At 46.8% G+C, this 23,259-nt stretch overlaps 2 protein-coding genes across 4 annotated transcripts; one reads left to right on the forward strand and one right to left on the reverse strand.

Moving 5' to 3' along the window:
- The first annotated feature begins 198 nt into the window (after window positions 1-198).
- On the forward strand, window positions 199-23,245 carry Rgk3 (Rad, Gem/Kir family member 3). Of its 3 annotated transcripts, XM_015183853.2 has the most exons (10): window positions 199-828; window positions 8,213-8,739; window positions 13,460-13,613; window positions 14,155-14,271; window positions 18,013-18,333; window positions 18,398-18,486; window positions 20,607-20,787; window positions 20,966-21,099; window positions 21,343-21,447; window positions 22,073-23,245. In XM_015183853.2, the coding sequence occupies exons 2-10, from the start codon at window positions 8,527-8,529 to the stop codon at window positions 22,217-22,219; spliced, it is 1,461 nt and encodes a 486-aa protein (XP_015039339.1). In that variant the 5' UTR covers window positions 199-828; window positions 8,213-8,526; the 3' UTR covers window positions 22,220-23,245. The 3 variants fall into 3 exon arrangements, with proteins under 3 accessions (XP_015039339.1, XP_015039340.1, XP_002138300.2); XM_015183854.2 differs by lacking the exon at window positions 21,343-21,447 and having other exon boundaries at window positions 200-828; XM_002138264.3 differs by lacking the exon at window positions 8,213-8,739 and having other exon boundaries at window positions 200-828.
- On the reverse strand, window positions 9,087-10,391 carry LOC4803765 (uncharacterized). The gene has a single exon (XM_001360391.3). It carries the CDS (start codon window positions 10,332-10,334, stop codon window positions 9,309-9,311), a length of 1,026 nt encoding a protein of 341 aa, XP_001360428.2. The 5' UTR covers window positions 10,335-10,391; the 3' UTR covers window positions 9,087-9,308.
- Window positions 23,246-23,259: the final 14 nt, after the last annotated feature.

The raw sequence follows: 23,259 nt of genomic DNA on the forward strand, positions 1-23,259 counted from the left end.
CACTAAAGATAAACAAGGCAAAGTCGTAAAGAAAAAATTCAAACAAATCAAATGGCCAGAAAGCAGGCCAGAGAGAGAGAGAGAGAGAGAGAGAGAGCAAAGTGCACGTAAAAGCTCTCAGTGACGTTGCAGAGCTTTTCCGTGTCGTCACAGGCGAAAGCACCGCAACGAAAGCCGAAAGGAAAACATTACGCCGACACGATTCGAATCGAATCAAACACTCGACGGCTCTGCTCTGGCACGGATCGGACGGGAAAACTGCGCCACATTTCCGCGAAACGGCAAGAGTTTGACGAGACTTTGGTTTTTGGAAAACGTTAGATTTTGGAAAACCCCCCTCCAAAAAATATAAGTTGGAAAATTTAACTATAGAAATACCCATATACACGCTTGCAGACCCGTTAATAAATTCATAATACAACCAGTGGAAAATATCTAAAAGAATTAGTACAGTGTGTTCTATAAATAACCAACAAAATACATGCATATGAGAGAAAGAAAGTGAACAAGTGCAGAAATTATCTCATTATCGAAGTATATATGGATAGATATTGTATCTAGTCTGGTATCTACATATATAAAAAGTGTGCCGCCCTTTTTTTATACAAATTATCGATCAAATACATAAGTTCCCCGACGTCAGAGCCATATCGCGAGAGCATAAACTCTTCTAATTGTGGGGTTTTTTGTTTTGCGATTGCTCGGATGGATGTGCCCATAATATTGACCAACAAAGCGAGGACGTTGCCATTTGCGGCTCATTAAAGGACACGGACGCGGCGGCAGCAGGGGCATACGTCGGTGGAGGTGTTGACTGGGGAAAGAAAGGTATGTTTTGATTAGTTAGATACTACAGAACATGATGTATGAACCGCAGGCCCTTAAAGGAGTAATTCGTTCATCGCCTGCCGGCTTATGCGCCGTATGCGTCTCGTGTGCCTTGGCACTTTCCCCATTTCCTGCCGCACTTCGATTTGTTTACTGGAATCCCACCTTTGGCGGCCCAATTCCCAATTCCATTTCCTTTCATTATCATGTGGATGGGGGATGGATAATCATTCGAAATCGCTTCTTTCTCGCTACTCATCGTAAAAGGAGCAGAAATCACTCATTCGCCCCAGTAGCCGGGACCGGGACCGGGATCTTTCGCATTGCCCATTGCCTGGGCATTAAATATGCAGTGCTGGTAAGTCGTCAGCCTTCTAACGTTTATGGCACTGTATCCGTATTCCCCGATGGGCCGAGTCCCCGCGCGAAATGGCCTCGTTTTGGCAATGGATTATTTGAGAGCGAATTCTTTAGGGTGCCATAAAGCATTCGTTGGGTTCTCTGCGGGAAATGAGCAAATAACAATCAATTCGGGGTTTGTAACAAAGAATAAATGGATCTCAAAAATGCACAACAAACCTATAAAATAAAGAACAATTTAATCAAAAGTCACCATTCGATGATCTTTCACAAGAGGGGAACCCACATATAGGTACATAAATTCCCCAAATCCAAAGGCGAAGAATTAATAGGGAGCCCTTAAGAAGTATTTAAGAAATTTCTTGCTAATTTCTGAAAAAATAATGGAGCTAGTGATTAAATTTAAATGCTCATTACCATAACAAACCCATCTGTGATTCCCAGCGACAACGGCGTATGACATTTCGCGCTGGAACCATTATGGCAAGACCAAATCAGATAATATCAAATGACTTTCCACTGGCAATCAGCAAAAATAAGCAAAAAATCGGACAAAGGGAACCAGTCATTGCCGGCAATCGGGGGAGGAGCGATACAAATCGCCACAGCAATTCCCCAGCGATCTGGTGCCTAATCAGGAGAGGACATGCCACAGACAGACAATGGGAATCCCCTCCAACAACACTCCATTCCACCCACAAGAACCACAGCATTGTAAATGGAAATGGAAATGGGGAAAATGCTTTTACTGCAGGGCGGCACTTGGTTTTCAATCCACTGATTTTTCCGACCCTACAGCTCCCGCTCTCTCTGTCTATCTGTCCCTGCAATTGTTTTCCTGTTTGCCAATTAAACTAAAATGTCTCGTGGTGTCTGGGCCCGGCTGACACGCGACTGTTTGACCACGCCTCCCCCACGCACACTCTAGCATGCACCCTCAATATGTATGTATGTATAGCAGACCAGACAGGGGGGGAGGGGGAATGCTCCTGTGCTCCTAAGGCAAATCAAATTCCCAGAAAATTCTATTCTATCGGAAGATGGTGGAAATTTAGTTGGAGAAGCTTCAAAGCTTTCAAGCGAAATGGATTGGCCAGATTGCCTTTGTGATGCATCCAACGAAAATTCTTAATTCAATTAAAATCTGCAACGACCAGAAGGAGGACCACCAGGAGACAAGGCTTAAAAGCCTCTTCCCGGCTGTTGGCTGTACCTGAAAACTGTCAAGAGAAGAGTTGGGGGTTGCAGTGCAGCGTGAGAGGGGGATGGGATGAACAAAAGCAGACTAGGACCAGGATGAGCAGGAGGAGGGGTAGAACCCAGAGCAAAGGGGCTCCGACATGACAAAAGGTTGAGCCCGGTCCGGCCAGGTCGCGCCACCAGGTACCCCACCACTTAGCCCCAAAAATTGTAGTTGACACTGTCGACCCCCGGCAACCGACTGGGGGCGCGTAGAACACGACAAGCCTCGTGTTCTGTTCCTTTGAACCAACAATGTTTGGCCAGGAGAGAGGACAGGGACAGGGACCGGGCAGAACGTGACAGAGCCCACTGCCAGTGACAATTGGTGCTGGAGCGAGGACTAGACGGCAATGGAGTTGTGTGGATGGTACTGTACTGTATGGGAGTGGACTGTCAAGTGGAGCACATTTCCGGTGCCCCAAGCACTCCGCACACTAGACAGAACTAACGAAAATATTTATGCATACACTTAAAGGGCTTCCAGCAGTCCGAGCCGTGCCGAAACGAAACCCAAACCGCAACCGAAACCCAAGCCCACAAACAAACTTGGTCAAATGCAAATACATTCACTGTTGGCACAACTTTGCAGTCATTTGTCAATTACCCAATTTCCACTGCACTGGTACATTTGGGGCACAGCTCTGTTTGCTGAACTCTTCAGATCAAAATCCCTTCCTTTGAAAATAGTTCCAACTGTGAGGGTCCAAAATTTCCATCGAAACAGAAGCACAGGAATGGCAGAAGGAAGATATAAGGTTTCATTCGGGCATAAAGGAGGTGGATTGGCATCTTGAAGAGGTAATGGCTGGAAAAAATAAACCGTATCGCAGCCTACTCGGAAATAAATATCCGCTTTTTCCCTCTTTTAATTATATTCAAGTCAATTTCCCTCACTTAACAGCTCACTTAACTGCCAGATCTACAAAAGGAAAAGCCAATCCCAGCAGCAGAAAAACCAATTCCCGGATTCCCAAACAAAATCGAACAAAGCCCGGAACGAGTATGTGAAATCAAATGCAGGCCAATTAGGGAGTGGAGCCAGAGGGAGAGGACCACCAGCTTAAGGACAAAGGAAAATCGTAAATTCCAGCAATTTATTTTGAGGCCCAACTGAGGCTCCCAGAGAGACATATGTACAGTATATACTCGAATGCCACAGGACATTCCTTCGATAGTTAATTATGATGTGGCCCAATGGGGCACAGAGGCAGTCACACATCAAAGCGGAATGCAGGGGAATGGATGCGGCGGAGGCGGAGGGAATGACAGCATTAGCTAAATGAAGTGAATTTTTGTGTAAACATCTGCGCCCGGAGGCTCTGCCACTCGACTCTCCTCGACTTTGCGTTGATTTGAATCTAAATTGAGAATAAGAGGCGATTGAGCGGCCCCCAATGTGGGGCTAAACAGCCGCCAAAGGTGGCAATACAGAGATAGAGAGAGACAGCAGATACACCCACCCACCCCCATATGTATGTGTCATAATCATCGTAAGAGACGTGAAGTTTAAACTAAACAGACAGCCATTTCTCCAGCCAAAAGGAAAGAGGACGCCATTGGGGGAGACTGGAAAAGACAGAGAAAACATTAAGCCCCATAATCTGCCCTTGAGCTCGGTTTTGTGCAACGATTTGGAAAATCTTTCACAAAAATAAATTCCACAACAGATTTGCCACGTTCTGGCTGTCTCCTCCAACCCCTGGCACCACCTTCCCTATGGCAAGCATATTATCATCGATTTATTGAACATTAGAGAGACAAACAAAGTCCAGGGGATCTTTTCAGCACGCAAATGAATATTTTTCATATTAATTCGACGCTAAATTATGGCAAACATATGGAAAATCTAAGACACTTGTCGAGTGATTTTCCCCAAAGATCAACTAAAATCCTATAAAATACATATAGTATATGTTGATTGTTGATCTGCCCTAACAAGCGGATTTCATCATGAGTCCACACATATTTAAAAACATTTTCTCTATACAAATTCCTGAGACGCTGAGTGTCGTTTGTCTGAGAAAAATGCTAGATAATTTATTTAATCATTTGAATTTGTTTTCATTCGAGAACAGAAAAGAGAAAAACAAAACACCTACAAAATTCTGTCCCATTATATGTTATGGCTGCCTCGAAGACAACGTGGCGTATGCGTAATAAAAATCTGTCATTTTCATTTAGAGCTCATTTACGTTGACACGCCGCTCAGATTGTTGTGGGGGGCGGTAAAACAGGATGATTATGATGGGAACTACAACGAGAACTTTGGGCAGCAAGGGTTTCAAAGCGGAAATGGGGAAAAGGGGAACCAGATATGTGCGAGTATGCTTAACCCTGACCTTAAGGCCACCTGTGGGCCCCAAACATTAATTTTCGTACAGCAACAGGTGTGTGCGGCGGCTGTCAGGCGGTCATGAAAATATTCAAATGGCCAAGCAGATGATGTTCAAAGGGAAACCTTAAACAAACGGCTTCCACATCCAACGACAGCCAACGATGTCAGCGCGATGGGCTTGGATATGAGGCAGAAACATGTCCATGGACACCGGTACCCGGTCAAGGACATGTTCAAAGGCAGCCGCTGGCACAGCAAACAAACTGAAAACACATTGAAGGCGGGGCCGAGGCCCCAGGTCAGATTTAACAGAACATGAGACCAAAACGACTCCTGGGAACAAATGCTTTCGCCAATGCTTTAACTTTAAGCAGAAAGAAGATTACATTATTTTCCATTCATTCCATACATAGCTATAGATTTTGGTTAGCTGAGTTTTGAACATTCAATAGAAACAGCACTTGGCGGACACCGAGCTGAAGAGGTCCGAGCTCCATGCTCTGTCCCTTTAAATCAATTCCGACTGCAGTCTCCCCATTCAAAGGCCTCTTCTCCCGTGCCCACTCAATGCTTCAACTTTTTCCCCCATTCAGGTGACGTTCAAGCATTGAATACACGGCCTCTCCATCCGTTCCCTGTCGTGCAGGCTCCATTCAGGGGCCATCAGGCCATACATGCGGTATCTGTTGACACTTTATCGGATCTTTTTTTAGCTGTGCCTGGGTCCCCGTGTGGGGCGGGGCTTATCGTTAACCCATGGTCGGGAGCGCACTTTAGGCCACAATTCTCCGATAGATAGCCTAAGTTGGCCTGTAACCAGGCACAGCTGTCATCATCTGCGGACATGGACGGGACGGGATGGAGCACAGCCTATGGGTGGCGTGATTAGCCGGCTTTCCGATGGAAAACAAAAGCTGTGACAAAAATTCAAGCAAAAACATTCGAGTTGGCGTCAAATTTATGTTAATAACTGGCAACAGGCGCGGCCCCAATGATAACGCGGTGGAAATTGGGGGAAAATTGTGGGAAAAACTTCACCATATATGCATGAGGCCATAAAACGAAACGACCTCTGGCTGTCTCTTTAGATATACTCGTAGTAGTACTTGCTCCATAAAAATACCTACGAACATTAATTGCAATGTCCAAAGCCAACATGCCACTGGATTCCTTCTGCTCGCCTGTTGGTGTGTGTGTGTGTAGGTCCTGTGGCCAATTAGTAGGAAACCGCAAGCAAACACACACACACACAGGGATCTAGGTATCCTTGGATTGCTGCCGCTGCTGCTGTTGCTGCTGATTCTGTTGTTAGTAAAAGCCCTGCGGCATCAATTGAATGCAAACAAGGCGAGGCAGGACAGGCCTCAGACCCGGAGAGACGACGGACCTGGACCAGGACCACGACGACTTCATCATCATGTGGCATGAAGCTTCATGCACGACTGGATGGGTCAGCAGTACCCTTTTTTTTGGGTGGATTTTCCTCCTCGTCTCTAGTCTGCTGTGCTTTGGTAATGCATCGGTTAACAAAACGGTGGCAAATCAAGCGTGAAGTCGCATGGAAAGTTTGGCTTTTCCTTTCCCCAAGGATCCTTGCTTGACTTTAAGCGGGTTCGAGTCAAAGTGGGGTAAGGATATCTGCGTAATCAGTCGTTTTCGGGGAGTGGACTTCATCTGGGGTGGGCTGGGAACGCTCCCTGCTCTCATATGAAGCCTCTTTTTGTCTTTCAACTTGGCAAAAACTCTCAGGGCCAAGTCTTTTCTGACAGTGCAGCTCAGGCTGCCGTCGCATATGGTGCCGGTGCCGGGTGAAACATTTTTCCAGTTTATGTATTTATTCTTCTTTTTGCATTATTTACTTTCGAGGGGGACTTGGCCCGATTCCTTTGTTTCGGGCAGAAGGAGCGCCGTTCGCCTCTTAACCCTTTCGTAAGAGGAATCCTTCTGCGCTTCAAGGGTGTCAACGGCTGTGGGAAAATAATGCGCGTTTATTAATTATTTATACTTCCATTCAAAAAAGTTAATTACGCTCCAGCGATGGATCGAAAGCCCTGCAAAAACAACTAGAGGGAACTGCAAGTTCTTCACGTCATCGGCAGGCGGCAGGCGGCAGACCCAGGAAACTCGTTTAAAACTTGCACTCAAGTGCCCACAGAGAGGGCGGAGGGAGAGCGCAGGGAGGGCTAGATTAGATTATGCCACAAATGCCGCAGGGGCAGGCCGGAGGTGGGAGCAAATGATGCATGTCTAAGTAGCGCGCAGGAAGTCTAAATGGATTACGAATATGTTTTGATTGGCCCGATGCCCTGCCGTCCCACCAGCACCGATGCCACGCCACTCAAAAGCGTCTCTAGTCCGACCTTCTGGCAAATTCAAATTCAATTTCATTTTCCTTCAAAGCTGTGGCTTAGGGACCGCTAAGAGTTGATTCTGATTCGCCCACGCGATGCCAAGGGACTCAATGCTCATCCGCATTCTGCTTCTCTTCCCTGTCCCCTTGCAAATGGAAATGGGTGTCAATTAGGGACTGCAGTCACTCCTGCGGAATGAAGGAGTCGCCTCCATCCCCAGGAGATGCCAGCCGTAAGTTGCCACACTTGCAGCATTCCAGATCAAAGTTTATTTACGTTTCGAATGGGGAAATCATTTCTTAGTGGAAGATCAAAATGGTGATGATGCAAGGGCTAAATAAAAGTATTTTTAGTTTATGAGAACTACGTGGATAACCACATCGAGTGATTTAAGAGGTGGAAGAGTTCGGAGCCCATCAGATGATTATGAAAGGGCGCTATGTGGGATGTTTAAAGTAACGACAATCCTTTCGAAAAGGTATCTCTTATCGTTATACCCTGTGTTTCATGTCACACATAAATCACTGCCAGATTATCCCTTGCCCCAATCCCAATCCCAATCGCCAACCTCCCCAGCAAATCGAATTCCCAAGCGGTTGAACCCCTTTGATGGATTTTAGATTTGTTTGTGGCGATTTGTTGGGCACCACGTCCACTGCAAAGGCTAGTGGGATTTTGTTTGGACGGCTATGGCGATGGCTATGGCGATGGCGATGGCGATGGCGATGGCTGACCCACTTTCCATGAGACGAAAATAACGCACTCTGCTGCTGCTGCTGTCGGTGGCCGGAAAACAGAGAAATCTCATGTTTTAATGGCCAGCAGCGGAGCTGGCGAAATGAAATGAAAAATCATCACATAGCAAATTATGTTGCATGTTGTTACAAATACTCGTACCGTACATTCTGTATTTCTGTATTTCTGTAGTCAGTGCCACTTTTGCTTTTTCGGTTTCGGTTTTTGGGTTATTTCTGTAAAAGAGCAACAACATTTGTCTCGAGCGAGAAACTATTTCAGAAATGTGTACTTTTGATTTGAATGATTTATTTAAAAGTTTTGTTCATTTGTTTTTGCGCTTTCCACCGTTTATTTGCAGAGCACCACAAACAAATCAAACAATATTCACCACAAAACCAACCACAACCATCCAAATCTCAGATTATGAGACATGCAACAGCAAAAAAATAAACATCAAGAACATCAGAACATCAGACCATCAAGAACAAGCAGAACCACAGCACGAACCACCACGAAATGCTTAGAGCACGAAAATAGAAAATTCTAGATTTGGCAAATTAGGATTTCATTTCACGAAAGCGATTCGAGGCGAAGCAAAGAGGCAGCCGCACACAGAATTTCCCCAGAGAAGAGCCACCGGGGAGCCACGAACAATAGCCACAAAACGCCAAGATGGTGGACGACATCTCCCCCATGCACCATCGCATGCAGAAGAAGACGCGCAGCGCCTCCATTTGCGCCACGGGGGCCAGCATTGAGACGGTCATCCATGGCCTGCCCTCCGCCTCCGGCAGTGCCACGCCGGAGGGCGGCACGCCCGGCTACCGCCGACGCCGGCCGGCCACACGCTCCCAGAGCGCTCGCATCACCTCGGGTGCCAGATCGGTGAGTACACGACCAGTAGTCGTAGATACATATATCTAGCCGTACATTTGTAGTTCTTATATATATCCAAAGAGTATGTAAATTTAGCATTTGCTTCTGCCCGTCACTTGCTTCTGTTGTTTGCAGAATGTCTGCGCCGCATAGGACATGAATTGATTTTATATTTAAACAAATATTTAAGTAGCTGCACGTTTCGCACTTCACGTCCATGTATATGTACAGGGCACTGTCGTCTTGTCCTCGAATCGCGAATATATTCCCAGTCGCAGCCACAGGAGAATCTTAGCTATTGGCTCTACAGATATGGATGGACTGGAATCATTTCTTGGAAAATAAAAAGAGTTACGACAAACAATTTAATGAAACTCATTGAACCACCTTCTAGAGTAAAGTGTTCGCCCCCTGACCTTTGGGGCTTTGCAACAACAGAACATATTAGTTAGGTGCAACGAGGAGTGGGTGGAGTGTGTCCCCCGAAAGGTTACAGTGTTAAGGGTTAGAGTGTGATTGTTGTTGGCCAGCCCATACTCCTTATACAGAAATATGTTAATGAGTGGCGTTGTCAGGTTTTAGGATTGACTGAGGGCATTATGCACTTGATTGACCAGTTGGCGAGTGTGACGCTCGCTGATCAACTGCCTCTCGAACTTGGCACTCAGGGGATCGGACGTCGCGTTGCCAGACTCTGGTGGAGCGTCGGGATTGGGGGCCAACTCAGTGTCCTGGGTAACCGACGGAGGGTTTTCCGCGGACTCTCTCATCTGAGAGGCCCTGAGTGTCATCCTGTTCACTCGTTGGTCACAACGTGCGCGCTTTGCTTGTTCCATGGCCTCCTTTTTCATGGCTGCATTCTCGATGTTGGTGTACACACGGGTCTCCGGACACTTGGGCGGCATGCGGAGACACTGGCAGTAGCTGAGATTGTACAAGAAGTACTCCTCAAAGTCCTCGTTGGGTTTCAGTAGCTTCTGGTACTCTTCCAGGCTCTCCAGATCCATGGGATCCAGTTGGCGGGCGGCGCAGTCCAGCTTCAGATGCAAGCTGAAAAAATAGTTGAACAACTCGTCCACCAGCTCGATGAAGAACTTGATGGGCTTGTGAAAGGCATCGCCCTGGATGAAGGGCGTCTGCTCCTCGAGATTCAGATTCTTGCACTCGCGCCTGAAGGCCAGGACATACGAACGCAAGGATTCAATTTGCCGCCACAGGCTCTTGTTGGAGCTGACGATGACCTGGTAGTGTATGTAGTACTTCTGGATGGTTTCCTCCTTCGGCTCCACGGCATACAGCTGCGTGCACTTGCAGTCCGCGTCCACCTCCATGGCGATCTTGTACCGCTGGATGAGCTCCCACAGCGTCGAGGCCGCTATCGCCTGCAGCTCCATCTCCTTCTTGAAAGTATCGAAGGTGAGGCGATACTTCTTCTCCGCCGAGAGCAAAACACCCAGCACTGTTCCCTCCACGCTCTCATCCATTACGACCAGGTTGTGGAGAGCAACTTGGACGGCGCTCTCGGTGGTTGTCAAGTGCGAACCCGCACCCTGCATCACCGGAATGGATAAATGCGGAGCCTTATTGTTATTGTTGCAATCCATTTTTGTTTGCTATACTTATGGGGTCTGTTCTATGTCTGTTCGAGTAGTTGACGACTGAACAGTTTGATGTTCTATTCAATCGTTCCTTATCCTTGGGCTCCTTCCTACTGACGACTCCATGTGCTCGACATCTCCACATTTCAGGCGAGTGTCGACAGCTAGCGCAAGTGTGAATTGAATTATATCGTGGCCAAATTCAATTTCTGCTGCTGCCAGACAAAAGACACCGCCGCGTGGCATACGTTGCGTATGAGTGGCGCGGAGCAGACGTCCCTTCTTGGCGCTGGTTCCCGGTCCTGCCTCTGGTCCCTGGCATTATTAGTAAGCAAACGAGGCAACAAAAAGCAACGCTTGTGCAATGTGTGTCTGTGCCAGCATCGCATCAAAGTCTGTGTCGCTTCTGATGCGCCCCAAGCTGGTAATTTATATAGAAAAAGTTTACAAGTCAGCGATGATGCTGCTGCCACACATGCTCCACGCTTTCAGCTTCTGCTCCAGCTCCTGCTCCAGCTCCTGCCTCAACTGCTGGTTGCTGGCTGCTGGCTGCTCCTGCAACTGTTCTGATGATGCTCCTGTTCCTGCCACAACTTACGCGGCATGGCATGAGGCGTTCCCCTGTTTACTGTGGGTGTGGCTGTAATGAGTTCGCAGCTAAGGAAAAAAAGCAAAGACCTCGAGCCAAAATGACTTTTGTTTATGAAGAAAAGAACGTAGACACAGGACCCAGAGAGAGAGAGAGGGAGAGAGAGAGAGGGAGAGAGAGCGAGGGAGAGAGAAATGAAAGCATTTCTACAGACGAAAAAGGAACAACTTTTGAGCTCTGTCGATGCTGATAATTTGGGAGGGAATCGCAATGCATAGTACTCGCTTTTCATCTGCAGACGGACAAAGTTAAATGAGAAGATAAAGCGACAACAAACTAAAACTCGAACAGAGCTTTTTTCGTTGTTCAGCGGATTTGCTATGAACTTTGGAAGGAACAATCCGCGTTTAACTAATAGTCCAACGAAGATAACTAAAGAACTCAGCCAAGCGGATGAGCCCCACACAGGAACGCAAATATTTTGCTTTAAAAATAACTTTTCACTTGCAAAAGATCGTCCGCAATTTGCCAATGGAAAATATTCAACAGAGAAAATGCTCCCAAAGATATATATTGATGAAAATAGCCCAATAAAAGCCACAGCAAATTAGCATTAATATTCGATAAAAGAAGATGTTGAGCTTCTTCAGCAGAGAAGAGAAGAGCGTGCCAAATGAAGCTTAAATGTAGGCGGGCCGAAGTGCCCGCGCCCTAATGCAAGCAAGGCTTCGATAAGAGCGCGACCGATCGTGAGAGCGAGAGCGAAGACGAAGCATAGAAAGAACGACGCGAGATGAAGACAAGAGAGAGCGGCTGCATAGGCTGCTGCCGTGTGCGAATATATAAATAGTACATATGTACATATGCGGATGAGAATGTGGTGCAGTGGGCAGTGAAAATAACGGGCTATGCTGCTCCGTTCTCCGTTCGTGGAGAAATAAATGTGCCTAACGCAAGATATATCATACTTCCTACTTTTTAAAGATTTAGCTGGTATTTAATATATGTAGTTGGTGTCCTGATGCTGGACACACAATATCTTCAAATGGCGGCAATTAAGAAAATAAATTATCAGTTCGCTTCCGAAGGACTAATTGGGGATTAAGCTAGGACAAATTGAGGACGAGACGGGCACACAGCAGGGCGAAACCGAATGAAGCCAGGAAGCAATTAATTTCCCCGAACGAGAAGGCGAGAAACCATCCGAGCGTGGACAAGCTGCATCCGGATGGATCAGCAGACACCGACCACAAGATATACATATGTATGTATGTACATACACACACTCGCCCTCGTCATCGTCTTCGTCCTCGAACTTATACTCGTATGTTTGCATGGCAGGGCAGTAATATTTGATTAAGCCAGAAAAGTAGACCATGCAGGGAAAGAAGAGCAATTACTGGTCACGACAGCCCCATGAAATGTAAGTGAACTACATGTATGGTGGCATACAGTCCGCGCCATGACCATAAAAAGCGCAAAGAGCGGCCACTAAATAAACAAGAAACGTTTACACTGACAGCTCGTCTAATGGCCCAGACACCACCGCCACCACCGCCGCCACCGCCACCACCAGCACCCTCTTGGCTGTGTGGATTTGGCGGCTTTTGCCAGCTCCGCCTGACTAAACTCTCGACGTGCCCCAAATCCCGGGCCACTTGACAGCCAGCGCCACGTAACAAACGCTTCCGGCATTTCAACGTTCCAGCGGACAAAGCGAAGGCAGGAAGGGGGGATACATGACGTGTAGGCCAAGAACACCGGAAGCCGCTAACAAAGTTGGATATTTTGCATGCCGTTATAAATATCGCCCCCCACCCACCGCACTGGACCACAAAGAAACAGAGCCAAGAAGCTGGTCGAGCTGTCGGACAGGTGCTGAAATTAGTTTTCGCTCACACCCCGACAAGTGACACACTTCTGGAGGGCGGAGGGCGGAGGGCGAAGGGCGGAGGACCGTTGTCAGCACGTTTCCGACCGCTGCCGTGGCAGTCAACGTGACAAGCCCTTGGACATTGCTTGAAGGATTTGGGATCCCCCACGCACATGCGGCGGCAGGGAAACTTTTGAGGCAAGCGAAACAAGTGCTCGGTTGATTGCAACTCGAGTGGCGTTGTACCGGACCGCCCTCATTCAGAGCGTTTAACCTTGACATTTATGTGGGAGTCCCTTGAACGGATTTGATCACAGACCACATGCATAGTCGCCGCCAATCGTCGCTCCGAGGCTGTGCCAAGTGGCAAGTCAGCCGATAAATTATGGCATTTGCCAGCAAAGTGGTCTGAGGAGGGGGGGCAAAGGCGTCGGAGGGCTCGGTGGCTGCGAGATGTTCTCTACCGAGGACAAGCAAATGCAATTTGATTTGTGTTGGGTAGAAGAGAAGTGCAATTCAATTTTCTCACTCACTCTGGCAAGGTCACATCTTGCTGCAGTCCATAGATCAAATGGATTGCCCTGGGTGAATGGATAGACAGACGGTTTGATGGATAGACAGATGGTAGCGTGGTTCAGCTCTTTAACAAAGTTCCCTTTCATCTTGCAGGTTCGCCAGCGCACCAAGGCCCAGCAGCAGCAGCAGCAACAGCAGCACACGCTCCAGGAGACGCGATCCTACTGCAACAGCGAGCCGCGTCTCAGCGAGACGGAGACGCCACCGCAGCGACGGAAGCTCTCGCAGCGTCGGCCACAGCCACACGGTGAGAGGGCCACATAGTTTGTGGTAGTTGTAGAGCCATCAAAAAGCTGTGCAACAAATTAGCCAAGTGCCGGGCTCCAATGTTTTTTATGCGGCATAAACTAAGCTCTCAACCAAATTGCTCGCCGCACGGCGCTGGAAAATTGACCATAAATGGTTTAGTGGCCAACCTGCGGGTGGCCAAAGGACTTTAAGTTCGTTTAAGAGGCGCTAACGTGGCCAATTTTGGCCTACAGCCACGGTTCAGGGCCAGCACCAGTACTTCCGCTATGACTAACATGCTTTCCAATAACATGAATTCGATTAGCGTTGCGGCCCGCCGCCCCTGGTCGGTCATTGAACCCCATTGTTGACCCAGTTTTTCCGAGCGGCGACTGAGCAACGTGTCCTCATGCTAAGTGCTCTCCGTTGCTCTCGGCTCTCTGCCGACGCGAAAGCTGTTCCAAACTGCAAACTAAATGAATTAATTAGCCGCCAACCTTTAATGGAGTTGCCAGTTGAAAAAAGTTTTGCTTAATTTAATCTCCTGTTTACGGTTGCAGGACACAGAAAATCGAACGCCTTCCTGGACGTGCCCACCATGAACATGCATCACCTGCGCGTCAACGATGACGACGAGGATGTGGACAGACTGCGCACATTCAGCGCATCCAAAGGAGGTGAGTGGAACCCAGGACCCCAATCCACAAAGGTCTCGGTGGACCATTTTATTAATTTCGAAATTGAAAGTCAACAAAAGCCTTGGGACCGTGATGACTGGGCTTACACATGATCCCAACAATGCGGACAGGGCATCTGGGATGGGCTCTTAAGGCTCAGGGAACAGGATATGCGTATGCCGGGAGGCATACAGTTTTGCTAGTTTGGCTCCCAGGCACGCAGCGTGGCAATCCTTATTGAAATCTTAAAAGGCTGTTACACAATCATGTTAGGGAGATATCAGTGGCACTAAATGCCACTCCAAATAGAATATGAATACCAGGGGCACACACACACACACACACACACTGTAGTTTTCCCATTATGGTGTGTCCCTGTGTGTGTGTGTTTTTCCTTTTTGCATGCCTTTTGTATTCTATATTTGTGTCACGTTGTTGTTACACATACGCACTGTGGCAGGATAGCGCTCTATCTACAGGGCCTAACGAAAGTCTAAGATTGTGCAAAGTTTGCTCTTAAAGGCAGGCACATTTCCTCTGGGCAAACTTCAAGTTTCAGTTTCCTTAGAAATGCTACCTATTCTTCGTCGCTTCAACAGTCCTCTTAGGGCACTCTCCTGAGAATTAGGCGAATTATTTAAAATAGTTTCCTTCAAAGGGTCAAGCAAGTTTGAAAATTGACTCAATTACTGAATAAATAGAGTTATAGATGCACTTACTGTCCAATAAATTAGGTAATAGAATTATAACAGATATCAAACAAGGTATTTCCATCAAAGTTGTGGAATCGCCTTTAAATTCTGTCTGAGCTGAGCTGAGCTTTCGCTTAATAGTTCGTTCTATATCCACAGAGCCCATGGCCCACTCCTTCGAGTGTTTGCATGCACAAATGCATGGGGCAGACCCTAAGTACGTGTTTAAGCCCACCCATACAGGCGCAGGACACGAACTGCCAGTGCTCAGAATGTGGAACTGAGCAAGCACTTGAACAGACATGACAGCAAACAGACGACAAGTCCACGTTTTAGCTACAGAAGGTGTCATAACTTAGTCATGAGGCAGAGCCAAATCCCTGGGAGTTTCACGAGAGTAACGTTGGAAATATGATAGCTGAAGTGGGGCAGCGGAAAGGGGCCATTCTTGGGGAAACCCATTTTGCATGCACGCCAAGAGAACGGCCATTGACATTGATCGTGGGTGGGCCTCTCCCTCTCCCTCGCCCCGGTTTGCATTGCCGTCAAAGAGTATCAGAGTTTCTCTCTGTTGGGTATCCCCTCCCAGCTGTCACGGATGAGCAGGGACTGGAACTGAGACTGGGACTGGTACTGGAAAAGGAAGACGGATACATTCTGAAACGCACTGCATATTAAAATTCAATGAAGTGTCTGTGTTTGCTCGGCTAAATTGCTTTCAAATACAAGCCAAATGCCTTGTAAGGGAAGCTGTCTTGTGGTTGTGTCATACCCGAGTCATGTGCGCTCATTTAATTAAAGTTAAAACGCTCGAGATGACGGGCCGCAGGAGGGAGGAGGTCGAATATACCGGCTCTGGCCATCATCCATCAATTATGTTTACGGTTTGGACGAGTGGTAAATGCAAAGTGGAGAAGGCCCCGTCCAACAGACGGACATGGATTCTCTTCATGTTTGGACAGGCGATACAGCCGACTGGGGTAGGGATAGTGGAGAGTGTGTGATAAATTGAAACGCCCAAGCGAGTGTCAGTCCCCGATGGCAGCCAATGAAGCAGCACGACTGAAATGTTCATTAAAAACTTCCCACACACCAGCCACATTTGGTCCTGTGTGAGGGTTTGCCCGCAAATTGAATCATAACTGAATAATGCAGCACGGAACGGATTAAGAACCAAATGTGTCTGATGCCAATTCCCGAATGGCTTTTGCCCAAATGCTGAGCATTCGATTGTGTATTTATAGAAGTGAGAGTTTTTTGTTTAGACAATTTACAACCTTGAAGACTGTTAATCATACACGAGTAGGTATTGTATGTATCCCAGCAGCATATGCTGCATATCGTGCCACACTAGCCCCACTCTAAATCAATCGACAAATAAAACGTTCGATTTATTTGCATAAGCGGTCATTTCATTGTTTAAACAAAGTGAGTTTCCCAGGCAAAGTAGGAGGTGGAGGCGTGTGGAACCAGCATCAAAGAACAAGGAGAGTACAGCATTCCCATGACGGATGCTAGAAGAAACGCTGAACATTACTGCACACATTAGTCAGCTGGAATTGTGGAATTATATCTAAAATTGCAAATTAAATTACAGTCGGCTAAAAATAAATATGAACATTGCACAAATATTTGAGCGAAAAGTAAACTAAATCGCAATTTTTATTGCTAGCCGTTTGCACCTTTTCCAAACGAATGGTTTCCCTTCCCCTCCACCAGAAAATCTGTACAATATTTGGCCACCCAAAACTGTTTTATGGCTTTCCAATGATGACGGCTCGTCCAAACCGCAGAGATAGAAGCGAAAGAGAAGGGAAAATCAATTTAAAATTTCGCTCGTACGAATATGTAAATGTTTAGAATCATTTTGGCAATTAATTTGGCAATTTGCACAATTAACGACCGCAGATGAGCAACGAGTGAACGCCAGCGAATAGGGAATAGTGAAAGATTTCTGATGAAGATCTATATATTTCGTGTATATACTGACATATAACGAGTCGCGCCACGGCTGAACGCAATAAGGCAGGCCATAAATCTATTTATGACATTTCAAATGTACAATATACATTTACATAAACTGCCAGGCACAACCGTACAGATCTGATCCGAGCAGAACAGAACAGAACAGCATACCGTATATAGATTGCTACCGATTGATACAAATATATACACATGTAGGTGGGTATCCCCTTAGCCCATTGCCGTCTGGGCTGGGGGATTATAATTGACAATGACCGCAGGTTTTTGGCTTTTGGCATTCGTTGGGTAATACCTTTCCATAGGCATTGTCTGCGAGGGCACGAACATCGTATGGCTTAATGTTGAGATTACCGGGAATTTATTCGTCTGTAATGGGGAGGGAGTTGATTGAACCCAATGTACCCTTTCTCATTACACTTTTTACACATGGAATACCATATTTCAATCGGGATACAGTACAGTGCAATGCGTAAGTGGATGTCTCGGGGCTTATCTGAACAGCTCGAACCTGTTCGTTCATGGGTTAAAGTATCCATTCGGCCTTGTTCCACATAAATTGAAATGTCTTTTTAATTGCTTTATTTTAAGGGAAATACAATTTTCGCCCGACATTTCCGATAGATATTGTTTGTATATTCTTTGCTGTTGTAAATATTCGAATTTTGCTGCAGGAAATGTTTGGCTTTAATTTTAAATGCTCAATGAAAAATATAATCCCTAACTGGTGGCAGACAGAAACGTTTCGTGGGGGGGGAGAGGGTTAACATAGCCACAGATGCGAGACACAAAAGACAGATTAACTATTGTTGATGCTGCCCTTGTGGCAGGAAGCTGTAATTTCTGCCTGGGCAACGTGGCGTATGCGCAACGTGGCATTGGCTTTGTACGCGTTGCACATACGCCCTGTCGTGCGCGACTCCAGCAGGTGAACTAACAATGGCGGAATATGCATTTGGAATACGAAATGGGTGACGTTTCGCCGCTTTTTTTGTCACATTTTCCTCTCGTTTCTCATTCTGATGTGCGACTCTCTGTCATTTTCTCTTTGTCCTCTCGCCCGCATCAGGCATCATTAATCGCGGCGACTCGTTCCGACGTCGACGGTCGCGCAGTAACAGCCTGGCTCCGGCCAGCCCCATGCACGCCCGCAACGGTGTCGGCGGCCTGGGCGGCAACACGGGCGGCGGCAGCAGCCAGGGCCTGGGCTCCGGCTACAACGGCGGAGGCAGCAGCAGCAACGGATTCGGGCACGGACAGAACGCCCAGGAAAATCACCAGCCGGTGGAGTTCTATCGCGTGGAGATGCTGGGATCGGCGGGCGTGGGCAAGCAGGCCCTCGTCTCACAGTTCCGCACCTCGGACTGCATCAACGCCTACGATGGACCAGGTCAGTAGTCAGTAGGTCGATTACTCAATCGAAATCCAAGCTAAGTGAACGTTATCCCTTGCAGAGTGCGATGAGGGCGAACAGAACATCTCCATCATCTTGAATGGCACCGAGTCGGAGCTCAAGTTCCTCACTGGCAGCCCGGAGAGCAAGGTGAATAGTCATTTGTCAAACGGACAGAACACGCTCCCCACCCCCCCCCCCCCCCCCACCCCCCCCCCCCCCCCCCCCCCCCCCCCCCCTCCAACACGCACAGAGTCAACAGCTTTGGCCATTTGTGTTTTGTAATTGTCGGTGAATATTTCACCATTAACTCGGCTCCGACCGCAAACCGAGTGGGGATGTGCCCTGTGGTTAAGGCTGTCACCTCCGACGGCAAGACAAATGAGCCCGTCCGGACAGCTGAGATTTGCCCCAGAGTCGGTCCGAGAATGATTTGCCAACTGGACGAGCATAAACTGCACAAAGTGAATTAATTAGAAATGCAAAATGCAAAATGAGTTCGTGAATTGCGTGTAGACGAGAAGGAGCTTACTCTTACTTGCCCCCAGGCTGCAAGAGGAAATTGTTAAACAAGTTAAAATAATACGTTTCAGTTTCGACCATTGTGTACTCCCTACTCCATCTCTAACAGACTTTGCCTGTTGTATCGATTTGCCCAAACACATCATACCCCTGTATACCTAGCACCTAGTAGGAACACTTCCACGGAGTGCAGTTTCCGAGCTGCGGCTAGTTACGGACAAGTGCAGGGAATGCTGCAGGATGGTTATTTCGTTGAAATCATTTAGGGAATTCGTTTAAGGTCCTGCCGGGCAGTTCCAGCAAATTTCTGAGCCCTTTCCAACGGCATGAAAAACAAGAAAAAGAGTCGAAAGAGCAGGCGAAATAGCAGCAAAGGGAAAGGCATAATATAAATACAATATGAGTGCGCGTCTGTGCAATCGAAATGCCAAATTGCTGGCCGAATGCCAAATGCCGACTCTGTCTGGGCTGCCGGCGGGGCGGCTAACAATATAAATGAACGCGTTGATGATAATTATAATTGCTGATGACGATTGCCACGATGATGGTGATGGTGATGGTGATTGCAATGTCGAGTCGTTGACAAAACAAAAGGAAGCGGACACAATTTATCCATTCTGGAATTCGAGAGGCCACAGTCGCCAGCGAATTAAAGGCGCCCCAAAGCCCGTGCATGGCTCCCAAAGTTGGCTAAAAAACAAATAACAAATTGCTTGAGGTTTGACCTTAGACCCCACTCTTTACGGAAACATACTTCAAACGTATACGCCCCGTGGCAGCCGCCAGCGGCGAGGTGCAAAATGAAGAAATGTCGGATGTGCCTGGCGTGGCTTTATGAGCCACAAACGGAAGCCAGGATGTTGGGCACCAGAGCGCCAAAAAAAAAGGAAACTTGCCAGCGTCATCAGGCCACAAAATATGGGGAGCTCCAGCAAGAAATATATTTCTATAAGAGAATGGGGCGCAGAACCATATTTCTTTTGTGTATTTCGACGCTGATTAAAAAGAGAGACCTAAACGTATTGTAATTCGTTCTGCATAATACATAATCTTTAATAGGGGAATTACGAGCAACTGTAGAAAGCCTTCCAAAGGATCGATAAAGAGGAATACAGAAAGTGATCTAATGATGATCAGGAAGAAAGAGTAACAAGGATAAGGTACTACTACGAGAAATCATCCTTGATAGATCATTCGATGGGACTTTCAATGCTGATTACCACAAACCTTTAGGAGTACATATCAATGGGAGTTTCGAGGGCCTGATAAAACGGCAAAGACAGGCCCGGAGTGTGGGCCATCTTGCTGACCCGTTAATGTATGGGTCCTGATAAAATGAACATCATTAAAAGACTGGGCGGCTTCTTTTTTGCCCTCAGCTTGTTACAGAGATGGCAAGTGGCCATAATTTTAATTTTTACGAGCATAAAATGCAAAAGTACGCAAACAAAAGCGAACAAGGAGCAAAAGGAGCAGCTGGAAAAGGAGGAGTTTCTCTCCGAGGCGGCCTGCACTTGACGGGGCGCAGTTAAGAACTTTTAATTTCAGTCCGGCTAACTGCAATAAAACACGGCATTAAATATTTTCAGCAGTCACGACCGGAATGGAAAGGCACCACAGCACGGCAGGGCGGGGCAGTGCAGGGCAGGGCAGGGCAGAGGAGGGCAGGGAGGGCTCTTAGAATGTTGTAAACTTGTTGAGTGCTGTGTTTTAATTTGGATTCACTGTCTTCTCCATTCGCTTTGCAGGACGAACTGGAAGAGGCGGATGCGTTTCTAGTGGTCTACTCTTGCATTGACAAGGAGTCCTTCACGAGGGCTAAGCAGATTCTATCGCGACTGCAGGACATGGACCTGCACCGCCACCGCCCCATCATTCTGGTGGCCAACAAAATTGATTTGGCCCGCTCACGCGCCGTCTCTGCGCAGGGTAAGTAGCAATTAGTCAGCCAAGGGCCGGGGACCACGGACCACGGATCACAGCGATAGCGATTGCCATTGCATTCATTTGCATCGTCAATTAAGTGGCGTGACCGGGCATCATGGTTATGCATGGAGTGGCTCCTTTATGTCCTCATCCATGTCCTTGATTTGTGTGTGTTTCGTAGATGGCAAATGTCTGGCCTGTGCGTTCGGAGCCAAGTTTATCGAGGTCTCGGTGGGCATCAATCACAATTGCGACGAGCTGCTGGCCGGGGCCCTCACCCAGATCCGGCTCAAGAAGGACCAGAACATGCTGCAGGTATGTGTGGAAGGAGAATCTCTGCTTAGCGTCCCCCTCCCCCCACAAACCCCCCATTGATGGATAGAACTAGCTATATAGATCCAGTATCGGTTGCAGTAAAAGTTAGCTGGTTGGTTGTTCATCTGCTCCATCGACTACTTCTCTCCCCCAACTATCCCCAACTATCCCCTCTGAGAGTTTGTTCTATGTAATACTTTGTATCTGTATGTAATCTATGTCCATCAACGATCGCTTTCGCAGCTGAATCCGAAAAAGTCAAAAGATAAATCTAAAATAAAAGATAACAAGACCGTAGAGACTCTAGAAACTGATAAATTTCTGACTGATCTTAATGCCGACGATGGGGTAAGTAAAACAGAAGCTCCTCCTCCTCCGATCAGTTTCCCCCGTTTCAAGTCCAACTTCTGCCCCAACAAAACGCAATCAATGTCCTTCCACCCAAATCCTATTCTTCCCCCCATTTCAAGTAGAGCATGATATACATAGTATCTATGTAGGTTGAAAGCTCCCTGTGTCTATGTTTGTTTATGTGTGTATATATGAATATCCTTTCCTGCCCGTTCCTGATCTCTTGCCAAGAGCCACTAGCAGCAGACAAGTTTTGCAAATTTGCCAACAAGGAAATGTGTCAAGTGTAAAACCTACGAGTTTTCCGTAGACCACTGCCTAGACCACTGCCAAACTGGTGTGCTCTTGGGTTTGTTTGTTTGTTTTTGTGTAATATTTTATCTTGTGCCCTGAAGCAAACCCCTGGCCAGCCAGAGTCCACACAAAGCACATGAGAAATGCAAAATTCAATTGGCGCCCGAAAAGGAATAACTCTGCAATGGCTGCCAAACCAAAAACCTTTCAATTGAGTGGCAAGAAAATGTAAAACATGTTCAGAACGAGTCCCCCCTTGCTTGCCACTCCCCTTCCCTTCTTAGTAATAAAGTTGAAATTGTATAACTAACATTTAATCGACTTACAGGGCCATCGGGACGGCAGCTCTCCGGCGCACTGGTACAAGAGCCGCAGCGTGATGCTGGCCAGCATGAAGGCCCGGCAGATGCTCACCTGGATACTGGGCAAGGAGGACTCCAAGTTCAAGCACTGCGAGAATCTTCAAGTGCTGTAAGCCCGAGGGAAAACCAAACAAAAATCGATGTTTGTCTATGTGTTAACTGTATCGATATATGAATATGTGTGTAATCCAAGCCCAAAGCAGAAGGCTTCAGCATCCAATATGTAAACAGGTTTCGATAGTTCGAAGCAGGCAAACCACCCTCTCTGTCCCGCCCCCTGCCTCTGACCAGATACAAGCCACAATTCGCATTAGCAATTTACAATATCCGATGCATAACCTAAGCCTGATAATCAAAAAATTAAATCAAATTTAATGCTAATCAAAATCAAAATCAAAATCAAAGGACCGGCAATGGAGATAGAAGATTAACCAAAGCAACTTAATGGAACCAAGCGAAGCAGCAACCAAAAAACAACAAAATACTTACTACTTACACACTATATGTACTTAACTAGCAACTTTAGTAACTTTTCTAAGCTATGAGCATGTTAGAGGGGATATGTATTTTTCAGAGCTGACTAGCAGAGGTGTACTATTTACAAGGAGTACGTGAGTACGATGAGGGGAAAGTGCTCCGCAAACCAAAATTTAAATAGCTATGAATGTTAAGCGAATGCTTTCTATAGGATTTGAGTTTCTACTTTTAAGGGGAGTCTTACAGGGTCGCAATGAGCGCTTGAAATGATTATATATATAATACGAGTAGTAACCATTTATGGGTGTCCATCATATATAGATATAGAATTCAATATTCTTTGTGTCTTCCTTAGTCAAATATGTGTGTGTCTGTAAGTATCTATGTGTTAGGGATTCAAATATGTACGAGTATGTATGTATATCCTCCCTGAAAATGCATTGCAATGTATGGAATTTGAATGTCATCCACTGAGTCAGTAAATCTTGTAAATGTGCTCGATGTGGAAGCATGGAGAAAAAAAAAACTACAATAATTATATTACCATTACATAATGGAAGCTAAAGAGATCTGTGTGTGTGTGTGTGTGTAAATATGCTTAATCACGTGTGGATATTGGCATAGGTTCTACCATGTATAAAGTATAAACTATAATAAAGAAATATTTAAATGTTTA

The sequence above is a fragment of the Drosophila pseudoobscura genome, chromosome 3 (assembly GCF_009870125.1).
Source record: "Drosophila pseudoobscura strain MV-25-SWS-2005 chromosome 3, UCI_Dpse_MV25, whole genome shotgun sequence".
Lineage (NCBI taxonomy): Eukaryota > Metazoa > Arthropoda > Insecta > Diptera > Drosophilidae > Drosophila > Drosophila pseudoobscura.

Bases quoted from the DNA above. Each gene is read 5' to 3' on its own strand.
- Rgk3 (XM_015183853.2), top strand. From the start codon at position 8,527: ATGGTGGACGACATCTCCCCCATGCACCATCGCATGCAGAAGAAGACG. The intron at 8,740-13,459 runs GTGAGTACACGA...TTCATCTTGCAG, and splicing joins TCACCTCGGGTGCCAGATCG to GTTCGCCAGCGCACCAAGGC. The intron at 21,448-22,072 runs GTAAGTAAAACA...ATCGACTTACAG, and splicing joins ATCTTAATGCCGACGATGGG to GGCCATCGGGACGGCAGCTC.
- LOC4803765 (XM_001360391.3), bottom strand. From the start codon at position 10,334: ATGGATTGCAACAATAACAATAAGGCTCCGCATTTATCCATTCCGGTG.